The sequence below is a fragment of the Lithobates pipiens genome, unplaced genomic scaffold (assembly GCF_037356315.1).
Source record: "Lithobates pipiens isolate NorthernLeopardFrog02 unplaced genomic scaffold, aLitPip1_a1.2 Scaffold_16, whole genome shotgun sequence".
Classification (NCBI taxonomy): domain Eukaryota; kingdom Metazoa; phylum Chordata; class Amphibia; order Anura; family Ranidae; genus Lithobates; species Lithobates pipiens.
Window position 1 is genome coordinate 627,026,382 of NW_027507748.1, and position 18,467 is coordinate 627,044,848.

The following is an 18,467-nucleotide window of genomic DNA, read 5'->3' on the forward strand; positions in this document are numbered from 1 at the left end:
CTTTTACGGCAACCTGATGTCCCCCTTTCTACCTCTGCTCCCCATCACTCATAACCCTCTTTTCCCCCCAGGTCTGGAGGACCCTTAAGCATTCTCCTGGTGGCCCTCACATGGCTACCCACGAGTCCAAAACTTTCTTTCCTCACGCTTCTTCCCCTCCTGGGAGGTTATTCGGGAAACGCATGGGGCACCGGCTAGTGAGCATTATTGTTTCATTCAATTAAAGCACTGTATTGCAGCCCTGCGTCGCACATCCACCTACCCATTTCAAAATACCTTTTTCGAGCATGCATGCCAACACGCCGCTGGGTCCCCTGGCCTCATCTCGGCCATTTATGCATCCCTGTATGGACGCCCGCCATCAGCACTCCTCTCTTATATGGCTCAATGGGAAAGGGACCTTCAGGCCCCAATAGACTTGGAGGACTGGAGTAAGGCCTGAAGAATGGTAGCCAAATGCTCGTTCAACACGAATACCCTAGAGGCCACATACAAAGTATTGTTCCGATGGTACAGGGTACCAGCCCGCACAGCCCAGGCCTTCCCTGGAAGTACTGACAGATGCTTTCGCAACTGCGGGCAGTGGGGTGATGTTATGCACACATGGTGGGCCTGCCCAAGGCTGGTGGGGTTTTGGTCTAGGGTTTTTGGTTTGCTGCAGACACTCTTTCATCTAACAATCCGAAGGGACACCAAGCTAGCTCTCCTACATTGTCCGATACCTGGTTTGCGAGGCCCTCAGCAGAAACTGGCTACCTACCGTTTTATAGCGGCCAAGTGGACCATTGCCCAAGCCTGGAAGACCCAATGGGTAGATTTCCAAGGGATAAAGACACGCATGACTGCTATGCTACTTCAAGAACGCATGTCCAGTATTGTACATGATTCACATGCAAAATTTCTAAAAATCTGGGAGCCGTGGATCTCTTATGAGTTCCCTACGCTCCAAGCCGCATGCCTAGACCTGGTCTGACCCCCCTCGGGGGGTGGGGGGGGCGGGGGGGTATGGGGGCGTCCGCGCCCGAGTTTCCCCATCCCTTTCTCCCCCTTCTCTTTTCTCTGACCTTCTTTCTCTTGTCTCTTAACTCTTTTCACTCTTCTTTATAATCTCTCTCATTTCTAACAAATACTGCTGCCCCCCATGGAAGGGGGTAGCGGGAGAAGGGCTTCCCCCCCAGAGACGACAAGGGGGTCAAGATATTCTGTACTGTACACAGTCTCGATACCACCCCCTACTTATATTATGTCATATGTACATTGTGATGGTTCGCTCTTTGGATTTGTATTCATGTTTTGTAGCCCCTGCGAGGGCGCTCAATGAGCAGATTATATTTTCTTGTTTATTCAAACTTCTAATAAACATATTGAAACAGAAAGTGCAAATTAGCGGCCACTCCAGTTTCAGAAATGTAAACAAAATGTTAGATCATAGAGCTTGTCCATTCACAAAAAGAAAGTTGTTTGCTTATTTTGGCCAGAGTCTTCCTTTTAAGCTGTTCTATAGAGTTACATGGTTAATGGCCCTAATAATAACAGAACAGCCAGCTTTGGTTAGAGGAAGACAAACAAAATCTCCTCGACAACTGTGGCCAATATTTTCACATAGGAAGAATAAAAAGATCTTTCAGACACCCCAATGGCAGACACATTAATTCTAAACAAAAATATTATTAGATCGGCCTTTAGTAATTAAAATCACCTGACTGTTTTGCCATTACTCCCTCATGTAGTAAAAAATCACAGCTACACCACTCTTACTGTAAAGAACCCCTTCCTGAGCTCATGGCATTTTTTTTATGCCCAACTTATAATTAGAAGGTTTTCGAATCATGCGCTGGAAGCTTGTTTTGTGCAAAGTATACCTTTACTATCATAGAGGATATCAAAGCATGTCTTTATCATGGAACAGGAAACAGGAGGATACCGCTACACACACTTAGGAACAACTGCAGTGTCAAAACTGCAGTGTCCCCTGCTGGATAGATAGGGATAATACATACAGTATTGTCAGTATGTGCTTTGTCAAATTACATTCAGTTTCTTCTGGAAATAATTATGATGTTCCTTCAACAAAGGCCTGGCGAGTGCATCAGCAGTCATCTCCTCTGATGAGCAATATTGAATGTCAATAATACCTTGCTCTTGATTGTTCCTCAGTAGGTAATACGTGACATCAATATGTGTGATCCTAGGACTGGCCCTTTCTGATTGCGTAAGCTTTATACATTCCTGGTTGTCTTCAAAAATGGCAATTGGTTTTGACATGTCTACCCCAATGTTCACAAAAAGTTGACAAATCCATATTGCCACTTGGCATGCGTATGCTACTGCAATGTACTCTGCTTCAGTTGAAGATAGAGTGACAGTTACTTGCTTTCGACTAGATCAACTTATGGTTCCTTCCCCATACTGGAAGATGAATCCACTTGTGGATTTACGGTCCGTGCAGTCCCCAGCCCAATCAGCATCAACATATCCGATCAATGCTAAGAAGCACTCTGATGGTGGAGTTTTTTATGACGGGAGCAAATGTTTATTATATTCTTTACCAAATTTCTGGGAGTAACCCTTGGCAACTAGTCTGGCTTTGTATTTGTGGATATTCCCTTCTGCGTCTGACTTTACTTTGAAAGCCCACTTATTTCCTATAGTTTTGGGATTAGCTGGGAGCTCTGTGAGTGTCCAAGTTTTATTTTCTTGAAGTGACTTTAATTCTTCTTCCGCTGCTTTTCTCCATTTGTTGACTTCACATTTTTGCAGTTTTTCTATGTCTTTCCAGGATGCTGTGTGTTTTGACAGTGTATGATAGCTTGTGGGATAGTATTGGTATCCCCTTTGTAGTCCGAGTGGACCTTCTGACTTCCGACAGTTCAGCAGGATCTGGTGGCGAACTTGATTTAGGCATTGGGAGTTCCACCTCCCATCCTGACTCCTACACAGGTTCACTTTGGTCGACCTTCTTCTGGTTTGCTGGGTTTTTTCACTTCACAACTTTCAGGGATTGGTGTTTATGATGATGGGCTCTTATCAAAATAAACACTATAGCTTATAGTCACTTTGTCAGTCTTTGGATGTAGGATTATGTAACCCTTAGTTGCTCACTGTAGCCTACTAGAATGCCCTTTATAGCTCTGTTCTCCAGCTTGGATCGCTTTTCACTTGGAATATAGGCATATGTTTTACATCCAAACACTCTGATGTGCCCTATGCTAGACTTTGATCCATGCCACATTTCGAATGGAGTACTTTTAATGGCCCTTGAGGGTAGTCTGTTCTGTAGGTAGGTTGCAGTCATGACTTCTTCTCCCCAGTACTTGTGAGGTAGGTTGGCATCTGACAACATGCATCTGGCCGTTTCTATGAAAGTGTGATTTTTCCTTTTCTGCTACACCGTTTTGTTCAGGAGTGTATGGTGTGGTTGTCTAGTGTACTGTTCTTTGTCTCTTCAGGAAAGAGCCCACTTCTTTGCTTATGTAGTCTCCCCCATTGTCGGTGGATTTTATTCCTGGTTTCCTTTGAAATTTGTTGCTAGACATGGCAACAAACTTTCTCTAATGTTTCATTGTTGTGTTTCATCAGATAACTGGTTGTGTACCTGGAATAATCATCAATGAAAGCCAGTAGATATCTGTTCGTGTCTGATGTGGGAGATTTCATTGGACCACATACATCACTGTGTATGAGCTGCAGGGAGCGGGTAGTTTTTCTTTGAGATGCCTGTGGAAGGGGAGCACGTGTGGCTTTTGCTTCAGTACAGCCTCTCTTTATAATGTCCCATATAGCTTCTGGACTTCTGTGACCCAGTCGCCTGTGCCATAAGTAAATACATTTGCTGTGTAGGTCATTAGAGACTAGATTGGCTTGATGATCTGTGGTGATGAGCCTGTATAGGTGAGCAACCAGTTTTCCTTTTGTAAGGAATCGCTGATTGTTATGAATTGTGCATTCTTCACCCTGGAACTTAAAGTGGTTGTAAACTCCCATCACTTTAGCCCATATAAATCTGCGCTGTCCTCAGATGTCACCTTACTTGCTCGGTTTGCTGATAATCCATCATGTTATCTGTAATGAAGTCACCGTCACATGCGCATCTCTCCCCCGATTCACGGCACGCTCTTTGTGCTATCAGTCCATTGAGCAGTGTGCCGTGACATTCATATCTGCTCCCAGCGGCACTGCGCTCCAATACCGCGAGACTACATGCTCAACCTCTGGAACTAGAAGGGGGCTTGGCTGAGAAACAATCACTCATGTGTGAGATTTAAGCAAAGTGCAGAAGTATTTTCTACTACAGACACAGAGACAACAGTTAATATGGCGCTGGCTTACCCCAAGAGAAACAAATTGATAAACATCTTCAAACACAGTAAGGAACATGCGATTGGGGCTAAATATTATATATAATATATATATATTATTTGTATATGTGCTATGCCCTGTACACAGACTTTCCGACCACAAAATCCGTCTGATTTTTTCCACCGGATTTTGTCCGAAACTGATGTTGCATACACACGATCGGACAAAGTTGTCGGAAAATCCGATCGTTCGGAACGAGGTGACGTTCACAGTACTTTACATTAAATGCTTTCAAACACTTATGCCCCCTTGCTTTTTATATTGAAGCAGTTTCCAGCCTCTAGGTCCTTTTCATGACTATGTGCTGCTTACAATGTGGTGCCTAACACATATTCTAGCTGTCTATACCCTAAGACATTTCCAGTTTGGTTTTAGCCACCTGTATTCCATTTAAAGAGGGACTATGCAAAATCTAAAATGAGATATATGATGCAATCGATCACTAACATTAACAACAGCACAGAAGTCTTCGAGTTCCTCAAAAAAATTTTTTTTATTACCTATTGATCATGGCAATAGATTTTTCTGTTTCCTTAATCAGATGACAGCATTGTTTAGAACTGAACGGCAGCATTCTCAACCCATAGACAGCATTTTTAACAACTTTAACGCATAGAAATAAAAGATAACCCTGCCAGTGCTATGTAGTTTGTCCCAGACCTGTAACTGCTGATTTTGCTGAACAGCTTGGTTGGCATGTATATGTGGAGAAGAATATGAATAAAGGCATGGGAAATGAAAACAGAATAATATTTGCTGGATAATGTCATTACAGTTATTAACAACAAGCAGAATACAATATTTTTTCCCTATAGTGTCTCTTTTATAGGGAGGCACAACTATTCCCATAGTCTGGGTGCACAGCCTTACATTTTTTTTTTTTATTAATATTGGGAGGTATAGTAATAGATTACTAGAATTCAAATATATTTAATACTGGAGCTCAAAGAGATACCCTTTTGTGAGTTTTATAATTAGAAGAATGTAGGTCTAGTTTAAAAGTCATAATTCCTCTCAAGTCTCTAATTACGTTTCCAGTCCCCTGACTTCAGTACTGCTCATTTCTAGATTGTAAGCTCTAACGAGCAGGGCCCTCTGATCCCTCCTGTATTGATTTGTATTGTAAGTGTACTGTCTGCCCTGGATTTGTAAAGCGCTGCGCAAACTGTTGGCGCAATATAAATCCTGAATAATAATAATAATAATTATAAAACATACAAAAGTATGTGTAATAATGTGTATCACACTAACTGCAAGCTGATGCATCTGCTAAAAATCTTCCCTGTTACGCCTCTGCAGAGCCGCTGGATACTGTCCTGAGTGGCTGTAAAGGTTAAAAGTTGCCGCTGCCACTTACCCACCACTTTCTACCCTCTCCACCATTCATGAAACTCCTACTATTATTGTCTCACAAAGCATCTCATTCTATGAATGGGTGGTGGAGGTCCTTTCATTTAACTGCTCTGACTCCATTCACATTGTGCAAAATACCAGCAGGAATTCTGTGAATGGAGGAGAGAATAGAAAGGACTGGGCGGTTGGTGCAACTTTTCTTAGTAACAGAGACTACTGTTAACTCTAAGCGCTGGAAGACATCCACTCAGAACAGAATTAGGTGGCTTTGAGGAGGCACACAAGGAAGATATTTTTAACAGAAGCAGCTCCTGGTAGGCAAGGAGATACACACCTTTAAACATAACTAATGCATATGGTGCTGTATCTACAAAAATAAATAAATAGACTTCGGCTTCAAATGAGCCCTGCATACAGACAGGTTTATATATGATTTAGAAAACTATGATAATAAAAATGTTGAGTGTTGTCTTAGATGGACAGCCACACTGTAGTGTTGTATGACAGTGTGCATAATGTATCGCATGTTTACCTGCATTTTGTTAAGGCATTTTTCATTGTAATACACCACAATGTATGGCATGTGTGTTTTGGTGACCTGTAGCACAGGTGTATCACCTGCATCAGAATGCAATGTAGAATATTATGATAATAACACTGGAACACACCACACCAAAGTATTAGTTTGCTGTGTGTTGTAGTAAAATGCCATAAAATGTGCACCTTTTACTGTGCATTACTATGTCACATACAGTATTTCACAAAGGTGAGTACACCCCTCGCATTTTTGCAAATATTTTATTATATCTTTTCATGAACACTGATGATCACAACACTGAAGAAATGACACTTTGCTACAATGTAAAGTAGTGAATGTACAGCTTGTATAACAGTGTAAATTTGCTGTCCCCTCAAAATAACTCACACATCCATTAATGTCTAAACCGCTGGCAACAAGTACACCCCTAAGTGAAAATGTCCAATTTATGCCCAAACTGTCAATATTTTGTGTGGCCACCATTATTTTTTCAGCACTGCCTTAACCCTTTTGGGCATGGAGTTCACCAGAGCTTCACAGGTTGCCACTGGAGTCCTCTTCCACTTCTCAATGACGACATCACGGAGATGGTGGATGCTAGAGACCTTGTGCTCCTCCACCTTCCATTTGAGGATGTCCCACAGATGCTCAATAGGGTTTAGGTCTGGAGACATGCTTGGTCACTCCATCACCTTTACCCTCAGCTTCTTTGGCAAGGCAGTGGTCATCTTAGAGGTGTGTTTTGAGTCGCTATCATGTTGGAATACTGCAGTGAAGGGAGTGGATTGTGCTCTGCTTCAGTATGTCACAGTACATATTGGCATTTCCCTCAATGAACTGTAGCTCCCCAGTGCTGGCAGCACTCATACAGTCCCAGACCATGACACTCCCACCACCATGCTTGACTGTAAGCAAGAAACACTTGTCTTTGTACTCCTCATCTAGTTGCCGCCACACAAGCTTGACACCGTCTTCTTACAGCCTAGGCCATCTTTATGTAGATCAACAATTCTTTTTTACAGATCCTCAGAGAGTTCTTTGCTAATTGGGCCCAATTTGGACATAATCCACTTAGGGGCGTACTCACTTTTGTTGCCAGCAGTTTAGAGATTATTGGCTGTGTGTTGAGTTATTTTGAGGGGACAGAAAATTTACACTGTTATACAAGCTGTACACTCACTACTTTACATTGTAGCAAACTGTCTTTTCTTTAGTGTTGTCACATAAAAATCTATAATAAAATATTTACAAAAATGTGAGGGGTGTACTCACTTTTGTGAGATACTGTATATCTAAATAGAGTTAAAACACATTAAAGTCTTACACTCCAGTTAACACTTTTAATCAGATAAACCAACAGTTTTTTTGCTTCGGGCAAAGTAGTTGTAAAGGCTATTTTATTTTTTCTAGTGTAGCACTGGTACTCCTGAAGAGTATGCGCTATGTTGTAAATTTAGTTTTTTCCTAAGACTATAGTTTGGTCTTGGGGTTAATTTCACTAAATTGTGATTCTGGCATCAGTTTGGCTGGACTGTACTATGTTCTGCCTGGTCATAGGTGCATGTATCATCTCTGAAAGGCATTGGAACGCAGTCTGGTTGGACGCATTGGGTACCAATCTCTCTCTCTGAGCCAATCAGTGGGTGCGTTTTCTCGCTGTGTATTCCGGGAGAGGGTATTTAAGGTGTTGAAGTCACGTGGTGCTGGGTTTCGGTCCAGAAGTATGTTCTGACTCCGTGGTCCTGGTCCTCCTGACCAGCCCCCAGAGGCCCTCATGGCCTGGAGTGCGGATCCATCTATTTCCGAGTGTTGAGACTGCTAGTCTGAGGCGCAGTAACTGGAAGGAGGATTTCAAGGTGGTCCGGTACCATCTCGGGTTTGGAGAGACCCAACAATTCAAAACGCAACCAGGGGAGGACTCTTCAGAAGAGAGCCATGCATGAAGCTGGCTGCTTGGTAAGAGCCTGGAAGCTGAGCTGTAAGGATACCAAGTAAATCTGCATTCTTATGGTATCGCTGGACCGGCTGCAAGATTCTGGTACTGTAAGAAAGTTCTGAATTTCATCCTTCGATTGCAACTAAGTTCCTGTGAGAGATTTTCTGTGTCCATCTAAAGTTTTACAACCAAGTCTGTGGCAGAGACTTTGCCAAGTTTGAATCATGAACCAGGATTTATCCGACACTTGAAGTATCCAGTTTCGAGTGGCTATTCCCTGGATCATACAGAGAGAGACATTTCAAGTGTCAGCAGTTTTCCTACCCATACACTCTATTCCTAACTGAGAGACTGTGTTTTGTTCAACATTTTATGCAATTCCTCAAAAGGGATTCAAGTTTCGGTCTCTGCAGTTATTGGGCCATCAACCTCGGGAACCCCTAGACAAGAACAAAGAGGTGGAGAAGGTAAACGGTAAGCCCAGCAAAACCAGCCGCTCCTTTGGGGGTCAGTGCTACACTAGAATACATTTTTTTTATACTTACCTGCTCTGTGCAATAGTATTACAAAGAGCGGCTCCTTACCTTCTCCTCTGGGGTCCCCCCTGGTGCTGTCCGCTCCTACCCTGCTGAGTATACCCCCATAGCAGCCGACTTACCATGGAGGCACAGGTACAAGCTTGCTTCTGAGCCGAGCTGTGTGTATCCATAGATGCACACAACAAAGCTCAGCCTGCTCGCCACTTCCACCTTACTCGGTTCAATTAACAGCAGCATGGTCAGGGAGGGGGGCAGGTAGTGAGACATGTCTTACCTTAATGCAGAGGATTCATTAAGGACAAAAAATTTTTTTAAACAACTTTAAAACATAAAAATAAAAGATAACCCTATCAGTGCTAGGTGGTTTGTCCCAACCCTGTAACTGCTGCTTTTTCTGAACAGCTTGGTTTGCATGTATATGTGGAGAAGAATATAAATAAAGGCATGTAAAATTAAAAAAAAAATATTGGGAGGTATAGCAACAGATTACTAGAATTAAATATATATTTAATAATACTGGAACGCAAAGAGTTACTCTTTTGTGAGTTTTATAATTCAAAAAATGTAGGTCTAGTTTAAAACTCATAATTCCTCTCAAGTCTCTAATTACATTTCCAGTCCCCTGACTTCAGTACTGCTCATTATAAAAGCAGATTTCTCCTTCCTGGCTGCATGGGGATAATGTAGTGCATGGCTCTGCCTGTATTGGGAACTTTATGAATGATTGATTTCCATTTTCATATGGCTGTTGAGTACAGTCCTTATAGACATTGCAACACCTGATTTCCTTTACAGTAACTTAATCATATGTGTTTTATAATTTACGTGGTTTAATACAGTAAAGACTGTAGTTATAAAACAGGTTAAAAAGCACATTCAATATATTTTTTTCATTCTTTATTTAGGTTTTCCCAAAACAGTGAAGGGAAAATGTAACCAAAAACAGAAAATAAGAGCAAAACCACATTCTCCATTTCAAAATCATATAAAGTTTTTCTTTTTTAATATAAATGGCCAACAGCTATACTATACTTAATACCAAATATTATGTAGTAAAAAATTACACATTTATTAAATACAGATGGCCATTAACAAAAGTGATATAAACTGGTCTTAAAAAAAAATGCTATGTAGAATGGCAGAGAAAAACAAATGTAACATGGATGGGCTAAATATATATGAGTTGAAAATGTTAAAGTAATTTAGTAGCATTTGAGTATATAAAATGAACAACTTTCACTGATTATAAATATGGCTAAGTCTCCTTCCCATATATTATAATAAGTAATACATTGTAGACTAGATAAGTTACCTAACATTTGTTGACTGACAGAAATATGTTGGTGTTCTCCTGATAAATGTCATAATTTTACAAGAGTAAGGGGCAAGTAGGTTGCTTTTATAGGGTTCTCCCCTGGCCTTCATGTGACAGAACTAATCAGCCAACTATCAAACACTAACATCGATTGCCACACGGGAAGAACAGGAGGGACTTGCATACCCAAATATATTGGGTCTTTTTCTTCACTCTTGAGGGGTGGGGAAAGGAAAGAAACATGAGCATGTGCAGCTTGGGAAGGCAGAATTTAAAGCTGAAGTTTAGTGTAACCTTTTTTGGGGGTTACGAGCCATGCATCCATAGACACACGCAACGCAGTTTGGTCCCGTTGCCCGCTCACTCATGAGGTCGGGTGGGGGGGGAGGGGTTACAGAGAGTGGGACATGTTTTACCTTAAAGCTAAGCTCCACCTTTGCTGTGGCAAAGTCACCCGGAAGTCTGGTTCCCTCCCTCCTTCCCCCGCCAATGGGCTATTCACAAAGCGCAGCATGCTTTGTGCATGCTCAGTAGGAAGTTGGCTGTGGAACCGCAAGGATTCACTGGCAGTTTCCCTTACAAGATGGTAGCGGCAGCACCTGAGAGCTGATGAAAAAATTGTCTGGGGTGAAGATGCCAATTCAGGGACAGGTAAGTGTCCTAATATTAAAAGTCAGCAGCTACTAGTATTTGTAGCTGCTGACTTTTACCTTTTTTCTGAAGGAGCCTGGAGCCCCTCTTTAATGAAGACAATGCATTAAAGTGTTACTAAACCCACAGCAGTAAAATCAGTGTGCATATGCAGTAAAGCATGCTTGTTATATTCACACTGGAACCTAAGGGGTTAATCCTCTGCATTGTATAAAAAAGGCTGTTTTATCCTGTATGCACAGATCCTCCCCCTCCTGCACTGACTAGATTGGGAAAGTCAGCTAACACAGGCAATAGCCAACCTGTACATGCTCTGTTGTGTCTTTTATGCTGGAGAGAACAGTTACTTGTTCTCAGAGATAGCCAGGTCACATGATATTGGCATCACACATGTGGGCGTGTATACATGCTGGAGGGGAAATCTCCTCCTACCTGAACTCTCAGCACTGGAGAAACTGTGCAGTTTATCATGTAACCGTGGTATACAAATCAGCAAAAAAGGTATATAGTGGTAGTATTTTAATGTAAAAAGAAAATGTATAAGCTTGAGGCACTGTGGGGGCAGACGTTAAGGTCAAAAATGATTTGCCTTCATAACAACTTAACCAACTAAACAATACAGATAAAAGGTAACCATGCACCCTGCCAGTGTTATATGGTTTGTCCCAACCCTGTAACTGCTGCTTTTGCTGAACAGCTTGGTTTGTATGTAAATGTGGAGAAGAATATGAATAAAGTCATGTGGAATAATAAAAAAAAAAAAATTCTGGATAATATAATTACAGTTATTAACAACGTGCAGTTATCAGAATACAATAGTTTTCCCTATAGTGCCCCTTTATTTTATAGGGAGGCACAACTATTGCCATAGTCTGGGTGCATAGTCTTACATTTTTTGGATTTTTTTTTTAAATATTGGGAGGTATAGTAATAGATTACTAGAATTCAAATATATTTAATAATACTGGAGCTTGAAGAGATACCCTTTTATGAGTTTTATAATTAGAAAAATGTAGGTCTAGTTTAAAACTCATAATTCCTCTCAAGTCTTTAATTACTCTAATTCACTCCCCTGACTTCAGTTCTGCTCATTATAAGAGTGGATAAAACACACAAAAGTATGTGTAATAGTGTGTATCACGTTAACTGCAAGCTGATGCTTCTGCTAAAAACCTTCCCTGTTGCGCCTCTGCAGAGCCGCTGGATACCATTCACCATTCATGGAACTCCTACTATTATTGTCCCACAAAGCATTTCATTCTGTTATGCCGCATACACACGATTGGAATTCTCGTCGGAAAAAGCTCTGATGGTTTTCCCGACGGAATTCCGACAGAATTCCGCTCAAGCTGTCTTGCCTACACACGGTCACATCAAATTCCGATCGTTTATAACGCGGTGACGTACAACACGTACGACGGGACTAGAAAAAGGAAGTTCAATGGCTAGTAGCCAATAGCTTCTGTCTCGTAGTTGAATCTGAGCATGCGTGATTTTTGGCGTGTCGGAATTACATACACACGATCGGAATTACCGATAGAATTTTTTTCGTCGGGAAAATTGAGAACATGGTATAAATTTTTGGCTGGCGGAAATTCGGACAGCTAAATTTCGATGGAGCATTTTCCGATGAAAAGCTTTCATCTGTCTTTTTCTGGCCGGAATTCCGATCGTATGTATGCGGCATGAATGGGTGGTGGATGTTTCTTGTTATTTAATTGCTCTGACTCCATTCACATTGTGAACAAATACTAGCAGGAATTCTGTGAATGGAAGGGAGAATGGAAAGGACTGAGCGATTGGTGCAACTTTTCTCAGTAACAGAGACTACAGTTAACTCTCAAAGCACTGAAAGACATCCACAGTATTTGGTGGCTTTGAGGAGGCATATCAGGAAGAATTTTTAACAGAAGCAGCTCCTGGTAGGCACATAAATAATGTATATGGTGTTGTATATACGTAAATAAGTAAATTGATTTCAGTTTTAAATGAGCCCTGCAAACAATATGGGATGATATGGGAGAACCCTAAATCATTAAAGTCCTAAATCAACCCACTTATACCCAACTTTCCCATCATAATAAAGTGTGTGAGTATAGCAGCCAATCACCAAGCACTAACACTGTCATGTGAGCAGGAAGACATGTCATTAGTGCTGTGTAAGTTCCAACACCATCCATAGCAGAGCTTACATAGGGTTAGGACTGCAGAAATCACAAAACAATGCTGTAAGTGACCACATCTAGGATAGAAATACATTGCCTTTGTTAAGTTTAGCAAAGCTTTGATTTTGCTATTAAGAGGAAAAAAACTTACTTTTCCTCGACATTTGCTTTTGTTGATGATTTTCAGTGCATATTCTCTGCCAGTTGACCTAGTTTGAAGACAAGTAACATATAATTAGAAGTGAATATCAGAATTTACATAAAATAACCTAGGTAAATCATTGTTAAATGCTAGAAATGTGTGCAAATAAAATATTGTGCATGGATGTTGAAATTACAGATTGTATATATCTTGATGTCTTGAATAAATGTATTGTGTCATTGTGCTGATCAGTAGGAGGAAAGTCATGCGTGGTTGGGGTTGTGTATTTGTCTGGGTTTTATTGGGTCCTCATCACTTTGGGGAAGTCTAGGAGGAGCAGATGATCTTCAGTCTGAGTGGAAAGTCATCAGTCCAGTAGGAAAAGATTGGGCATTTGTTAGGGTTCAGAGCTAAGGAGAGAGATGACATTAGAATGATGTGGATTTGCACTGGATGAGCATAAAGGGAAACAGTAACAGTATGTGGTGTGGTAATAATACTGAAAAAATTGAAAGTGGTGGTGTGTGTAGGGCTAGGGTTACATATGGTTGGGGTTGCTGGTGTCAAGGCCAGAAAGGAGTTGCAAGATAGATTGATGTGATTTTACTCAACTGAAAAATAACTGGTTGTCATGGACTAGTTGCTACACATCCTGCACTACATATCATCACTGTACTTGAACTGGATAAATAAATACATTTAAGCATGCTCGAAGTATGCTAACATCAGTCATATGAGTACAAAATACACAGACTTCTTCTGTATGTCACATTATAAGACAGGGATGGCGTAGCCGTAGGGAGTTTGTCTATGGGAATGTTTGACCATTCTTCAAGAAGCGCATATGTGAGGTCAGGCACTTACATAGTTACATAGTTAGTCAGGTTGAAAAAAAGACACCCCAGCAGAGCATGATCCAATTTGCTAAAGCAGTGGATGAGAAGGCCCGACTTACAGTCTCCGCTCTAATTCATCCCAAAGGTGTTCTATCGGGTTGGGGTCAGGACTCTGTGCAGGCCAGTCAAGTTCCTCCACTCCAAACGTGCTCATCCATTTCTTTATTGACCTTGCTTTGGGCACTGGTGCGCAGTCATGTTGGAACAGGAAGGGGCCAATCCCAAACTGTTCCCACAAATTTGGGAGCAGGGAATTGTCCAAAATGTCTTGGTATGCAGACGCCTTAAGAGTTCCCTTCACTGCAACTAAGAGGCCAAGCCCAACCCCTAAAACATAACCCCACAGCATAACCCTCCCTCCAACAAATAATTTGAACCAGTGCACAAAGCAAGATCCATAAAGATATGGATGAGAGAGTTTGGGGTGGAGGAACTTGATTGGCCTGCGGTCCTGAGAGTCCTGACCGTAACTTGATAGAATATCTTTTGGATGAATTAGAGTGGAGACTGCGAGCCAGGCCTTGTCGTCCACATCAGTGCCGACCTGACAAATGCTCTTCTGGAAGAATGGTCAAACATTCCTATAAACACACTCCTAAACCTTATGGACAGCCTTCTCAGAAGAGTTGAAGCTGTTACAGCTGCAAAGGGTGGGCCAACTCAATACTGAACCCTGCGAACTAAGACTAGGATGCCCTTAATGTCCATGTGCATGTAGACAGGCATCCCAATACTTTAGAAAAAAAAAAAATATATATATATATATAGAGAGAGAGAGAGAGAGAGAGAGAGAGAGAGAGAGAGAGAGAGAGAGGGGGGGGGGGAGAGAGAGGTTTACTAAGACTGGTGAACACAGAATCTGGTGCAGTTGTGTATAGTAACCAATCAGCTTCTAAGTTTTCTTCTCAAAGCTTAATTGGACAAGCTGATGTTAGACGCTGATTAGTTACTATGCACAGCTGCACCAGATTCTGTGTGCACCAGTTTTAGTAAATCTCCCCCATAGTGTCATTCAAAAGTAAAGCTGATTTATTCATAACACAATAAACACAACTGTATTAACAGGAAAAGACACAATAATTGTCTACGTTTTACCTCTGCACTAAACATGTTCGATGTGAGCCCCATTGGTAACATAACAAATGTCGAGATGGTACTCCAGTTCTGTCTAGACTTGTGCCAGCATGTCCTCGGATATTGACTTAATTGCTTATGTGATTCTGTGATGCTTCTCAGGAGGTCCTATAGGTCCTGTGACATGGGGGGGGGGGGGGGGGGGTTGGTGACCATGCACTTGGTGTACCCCCACAGAAAGAAGTCGCAAGATCACAGAGGCCAGAGCGACATTAGTTATTTGTTCTTTCCTGCATTGCCGATTCAATGTTCTGGTAGGGTATCGATGAACATCTAGGTGGAAATGAGGTGGAGTGCCATCCTGCTGAAAGACTGGGTTGGGCAGAACTTACTCTAATTGTGGCATAACCCGTTCTGCAATCACGTCCAAAAACTAATAGTGTGACAACAATGGTAAACGGCATTCATCTGTCATGTCACCAACTGGGATCACATAGAACATTTATAGTACAAAGGTAAAACTTGTACAGTTAATGCGTCTTGTCACGTTAATATACAACTGGTAAAATAAGTATTGAACATGTCACCATTAGTCTAGGTAAATATATTTCTAAAGGTGCTATTGACATGAAATGTTCACCACATGTTGGTAACAACCCATGTAATCCATACATAGAAAGGTCACATTTGGCAACATATTACACCCATATTTAGGGTGTAACATGTAACCAAAAAGCACCAGCGCACACCACCCTGAATCCTCATTCTGACAGCGGGCAGAGGTTCTTATCCTGGAACCCGATGTCACAATTTAAAAACAGCACGGCCATGCGGGACTCTGCCCACATGTCCGCACCACTCATTCAGTTTCCTGTGAATGAATGAACTACAACTACTGTCTTCCATTGTGGCAGATGGCTTTTAGTTCTTAATGAACTGTGAGGACACTAGTGAGCCCTCTCATAGTTCATTGATTCTTCCTGGACTTCAGCAACTGTATCCCCGTATGGGAGGTATGGGCAGACAGCGTACTGAGAGTCTGCAGGAAGATCCTGGCATTGCACACGTGATCTGCTAACTGTGGGTTTCAATGCTTTACAGGCTGCAAAGTAAAAACAATATTTACGTGCAAAAAGATGTGCATTTATTTTTATTTATTTTTTACAAAAAGTTAGCCTTTTAGCCTCTATCTGAAAGGGAACAGCGGCAGGAAAACAGTGGGGTCCTCTTACCGAAATCTACACCAAGGGGTTCAAATACTATTCACATTTCGGTATCCTATTAAGATTTAGATAAGCAGCACCTTAAAGAGGAAGTAAAACCCTGATGAGTTTACTTCCTCTTTCATTTCCTGCAAAGGCAAAGCATAATGGACTACTATGCATCGCATAGTAGTCCATTATGTGTCACTTACCTGACACAGGAGCCAGCGAAGTCGCCGCTGTCCCCTGTAGTCCGCCGCATCCATGTTCTTGATGGGGTCTCGCAGCTCTGCCGCTGTCATTCGGCGAAGCTGCGATGACGTCACTCCCGCGCATGCGCACGGGAGCCGACGCGCGCGGCAGCTCCGTCGTTGAGAATGCCGCACTCAGTGCGCATGCGCACCGCTGTCTACGGCGCATGCGCCGTAGACAGCGGTGCCTGTTTTCGGGCAAATATCTCCTAAACCATATAGGTTTAGGAGATATTTCTTGGACCTACAGGTAAGCCTTAATCTAGGCTTACCTGTAGGTCAAAGTGGTTTGTAAGGGTTTACAACCACTTTAACACTGGTCAATACATAAAGGAGGTCAATGGTACACAAACATTGGTAGACATTGTTCATTGTGTTACAATAAATTATTACAAATGATCGAACATTTTTGAACCCTTAAGTATAGCTTTCATTTTCTATAATATTCTTGGACTCTTACAGATCTCTTCCAGCTGCTCCCAGAATTGATGTACCTCTAATTCCAATCCATATTTCAGAGATGAGCTGTACCGCCCAGCTGCTCCTAATTGTTTTTATTAATCATCCTACAAAACAGCCCCCACAATAAAGGGATATGTTCGGGCTTGAACATCTATCACTCCTGTCTGCACATTATTATTTTTATGACTCATTAATGCACTACAGCCTAGGCACTATTAATAATTACTAACAAAAATTTAACTCTACCCCCAAACTGATCCAAAGTATAACAAAGAGCATCTTATTCTTCTTTTTTCAAACATATAATTTATAATATTCTTGGATGTCCAAATTATTTATTATGGCCTACTCTTTTGCGCTTTTAATCATGTGTTTTTTTTTAAATACTTTATATATAATAAAAATAATGATTATTTAAATTTGTACAAGTAAATCATTTCAATATATGAAAGTTTAAGTTCATTTTTGAAGCTCACAATTAAAAATAATAATAATAACTGATGCATTACATGTGCGTTTACATCCCATGTAGATATACGCTTTCGAAAAGAATCATTCCATGTATTTAAATGGCATAAGCTTAACCACTTCAATACAGGGCACTTTCACCCCCTTCCTGCCCAGGCCATTTTTCAGCTTTCAGCGCTGTGGCACTTTGAATGACAATTGCACGGTCATGCAACACTGTACCCTAATGAATTTTTAATCATATACTTCACACAAATAGAGCTTTCTTTTGGTGGTAATCATTGCTGGGTTTTTTATTTTGTACAAAAAAAAAAAAGACTTCCAGTTTTGAAAAAAATTATAAGTTTTTCTTAGTTTCTGTCAGTAGATTTTGTAAATAAATAATTTTTCTTCTCCGCTGATGTGCGCTGATGAGGCTGTACTGATAGGCTGCACTGATGGGGTGGCACGTATGCACACTGATGAGGCGGCACTTATGGGCACTGATGAGGAGGCACTAATATGCCACACTTATGGGCACTGATGAGCATTGATAGGCAGCACTGATGGGCGGCACTGGTGGGCACTGGTGGGCACTGATAGGTAGCACTGATGGCCACTGATGGGTACGGATAGGTAGAACTGATGGGCGGGACTGATGGACACAGATGGGCAGCACTGGTGGGCACTAATAGGTAGCATGGATAGGCGGCACTGATGGGCGGCACTGATGGGAGGCACTGATGCCCATTAATGGGCAGCACTGATGAGCAGGAACGGATGAGCACTGAAAGGCAACACTGACTGGTATTACTAATAGGCACTGTTTAGTGTCACGGATGGGCACTGATTGGTGTCACTGATGGGCACTGATTGGTGGCACTGGGGGGCTTTATCCGTGATCCGTGCCCTGATTACCTGTCTGGGTGTCCAATGCGAGGAGATGCCACTGATTGGCTCTCCTCGCCACACACTCTTTTAGTGTGAGGCGATGAGAGCCATTTACCTGCACTTCTGCATTTACATGCGACCAGCTGTGATTGGACACAGCCGTTCACATGGTTCTTTACAGAGATCAAGGTCACAGGCATGCGAGAGCGGCTGTTCTGGGGCGAAGTCATATGATACCAACCCAGA

At 41.8% G+C, this 18,467-nt stretch overlaps 1 protein-coding gene and 1 long non-coding RNA gene across 4 annotated transcripts in view; one reads left to right on the forward strand and one right to left on the reverse strand.

Annotated features, from left to right (window-relative positions):
- The window catches only part of DCLK1 (doublecortin like kinase 1), a 551,424-nt gene that overhangs the window by 137,378 nt on the left and 395,579 nt on the right, over positions 1–18,467 (reverse strand). For all 3 annotated transcript variants that reach the window (XM_077484138.1, XM_077484139.1, XM_077484140.1), the window contains one exon: positions 13,008–13,065. In XM_077484138.1, the coding sequence (XP_077340264.1) occupies positions 13,008–13,065 (58 nt within the window). The remainder of the gene's footprint in view (positions 1–13,007; positions 13,066–18,467) is intronic.
- LOC143983958 (uncharacterized) overlaps positions 1–18,467 on the forward strand; it is a 141,534-nt gene that overhangs the window by 116,620 nt on the left and 6,447 nt on the right. The window lies entirely within an intron of this gene.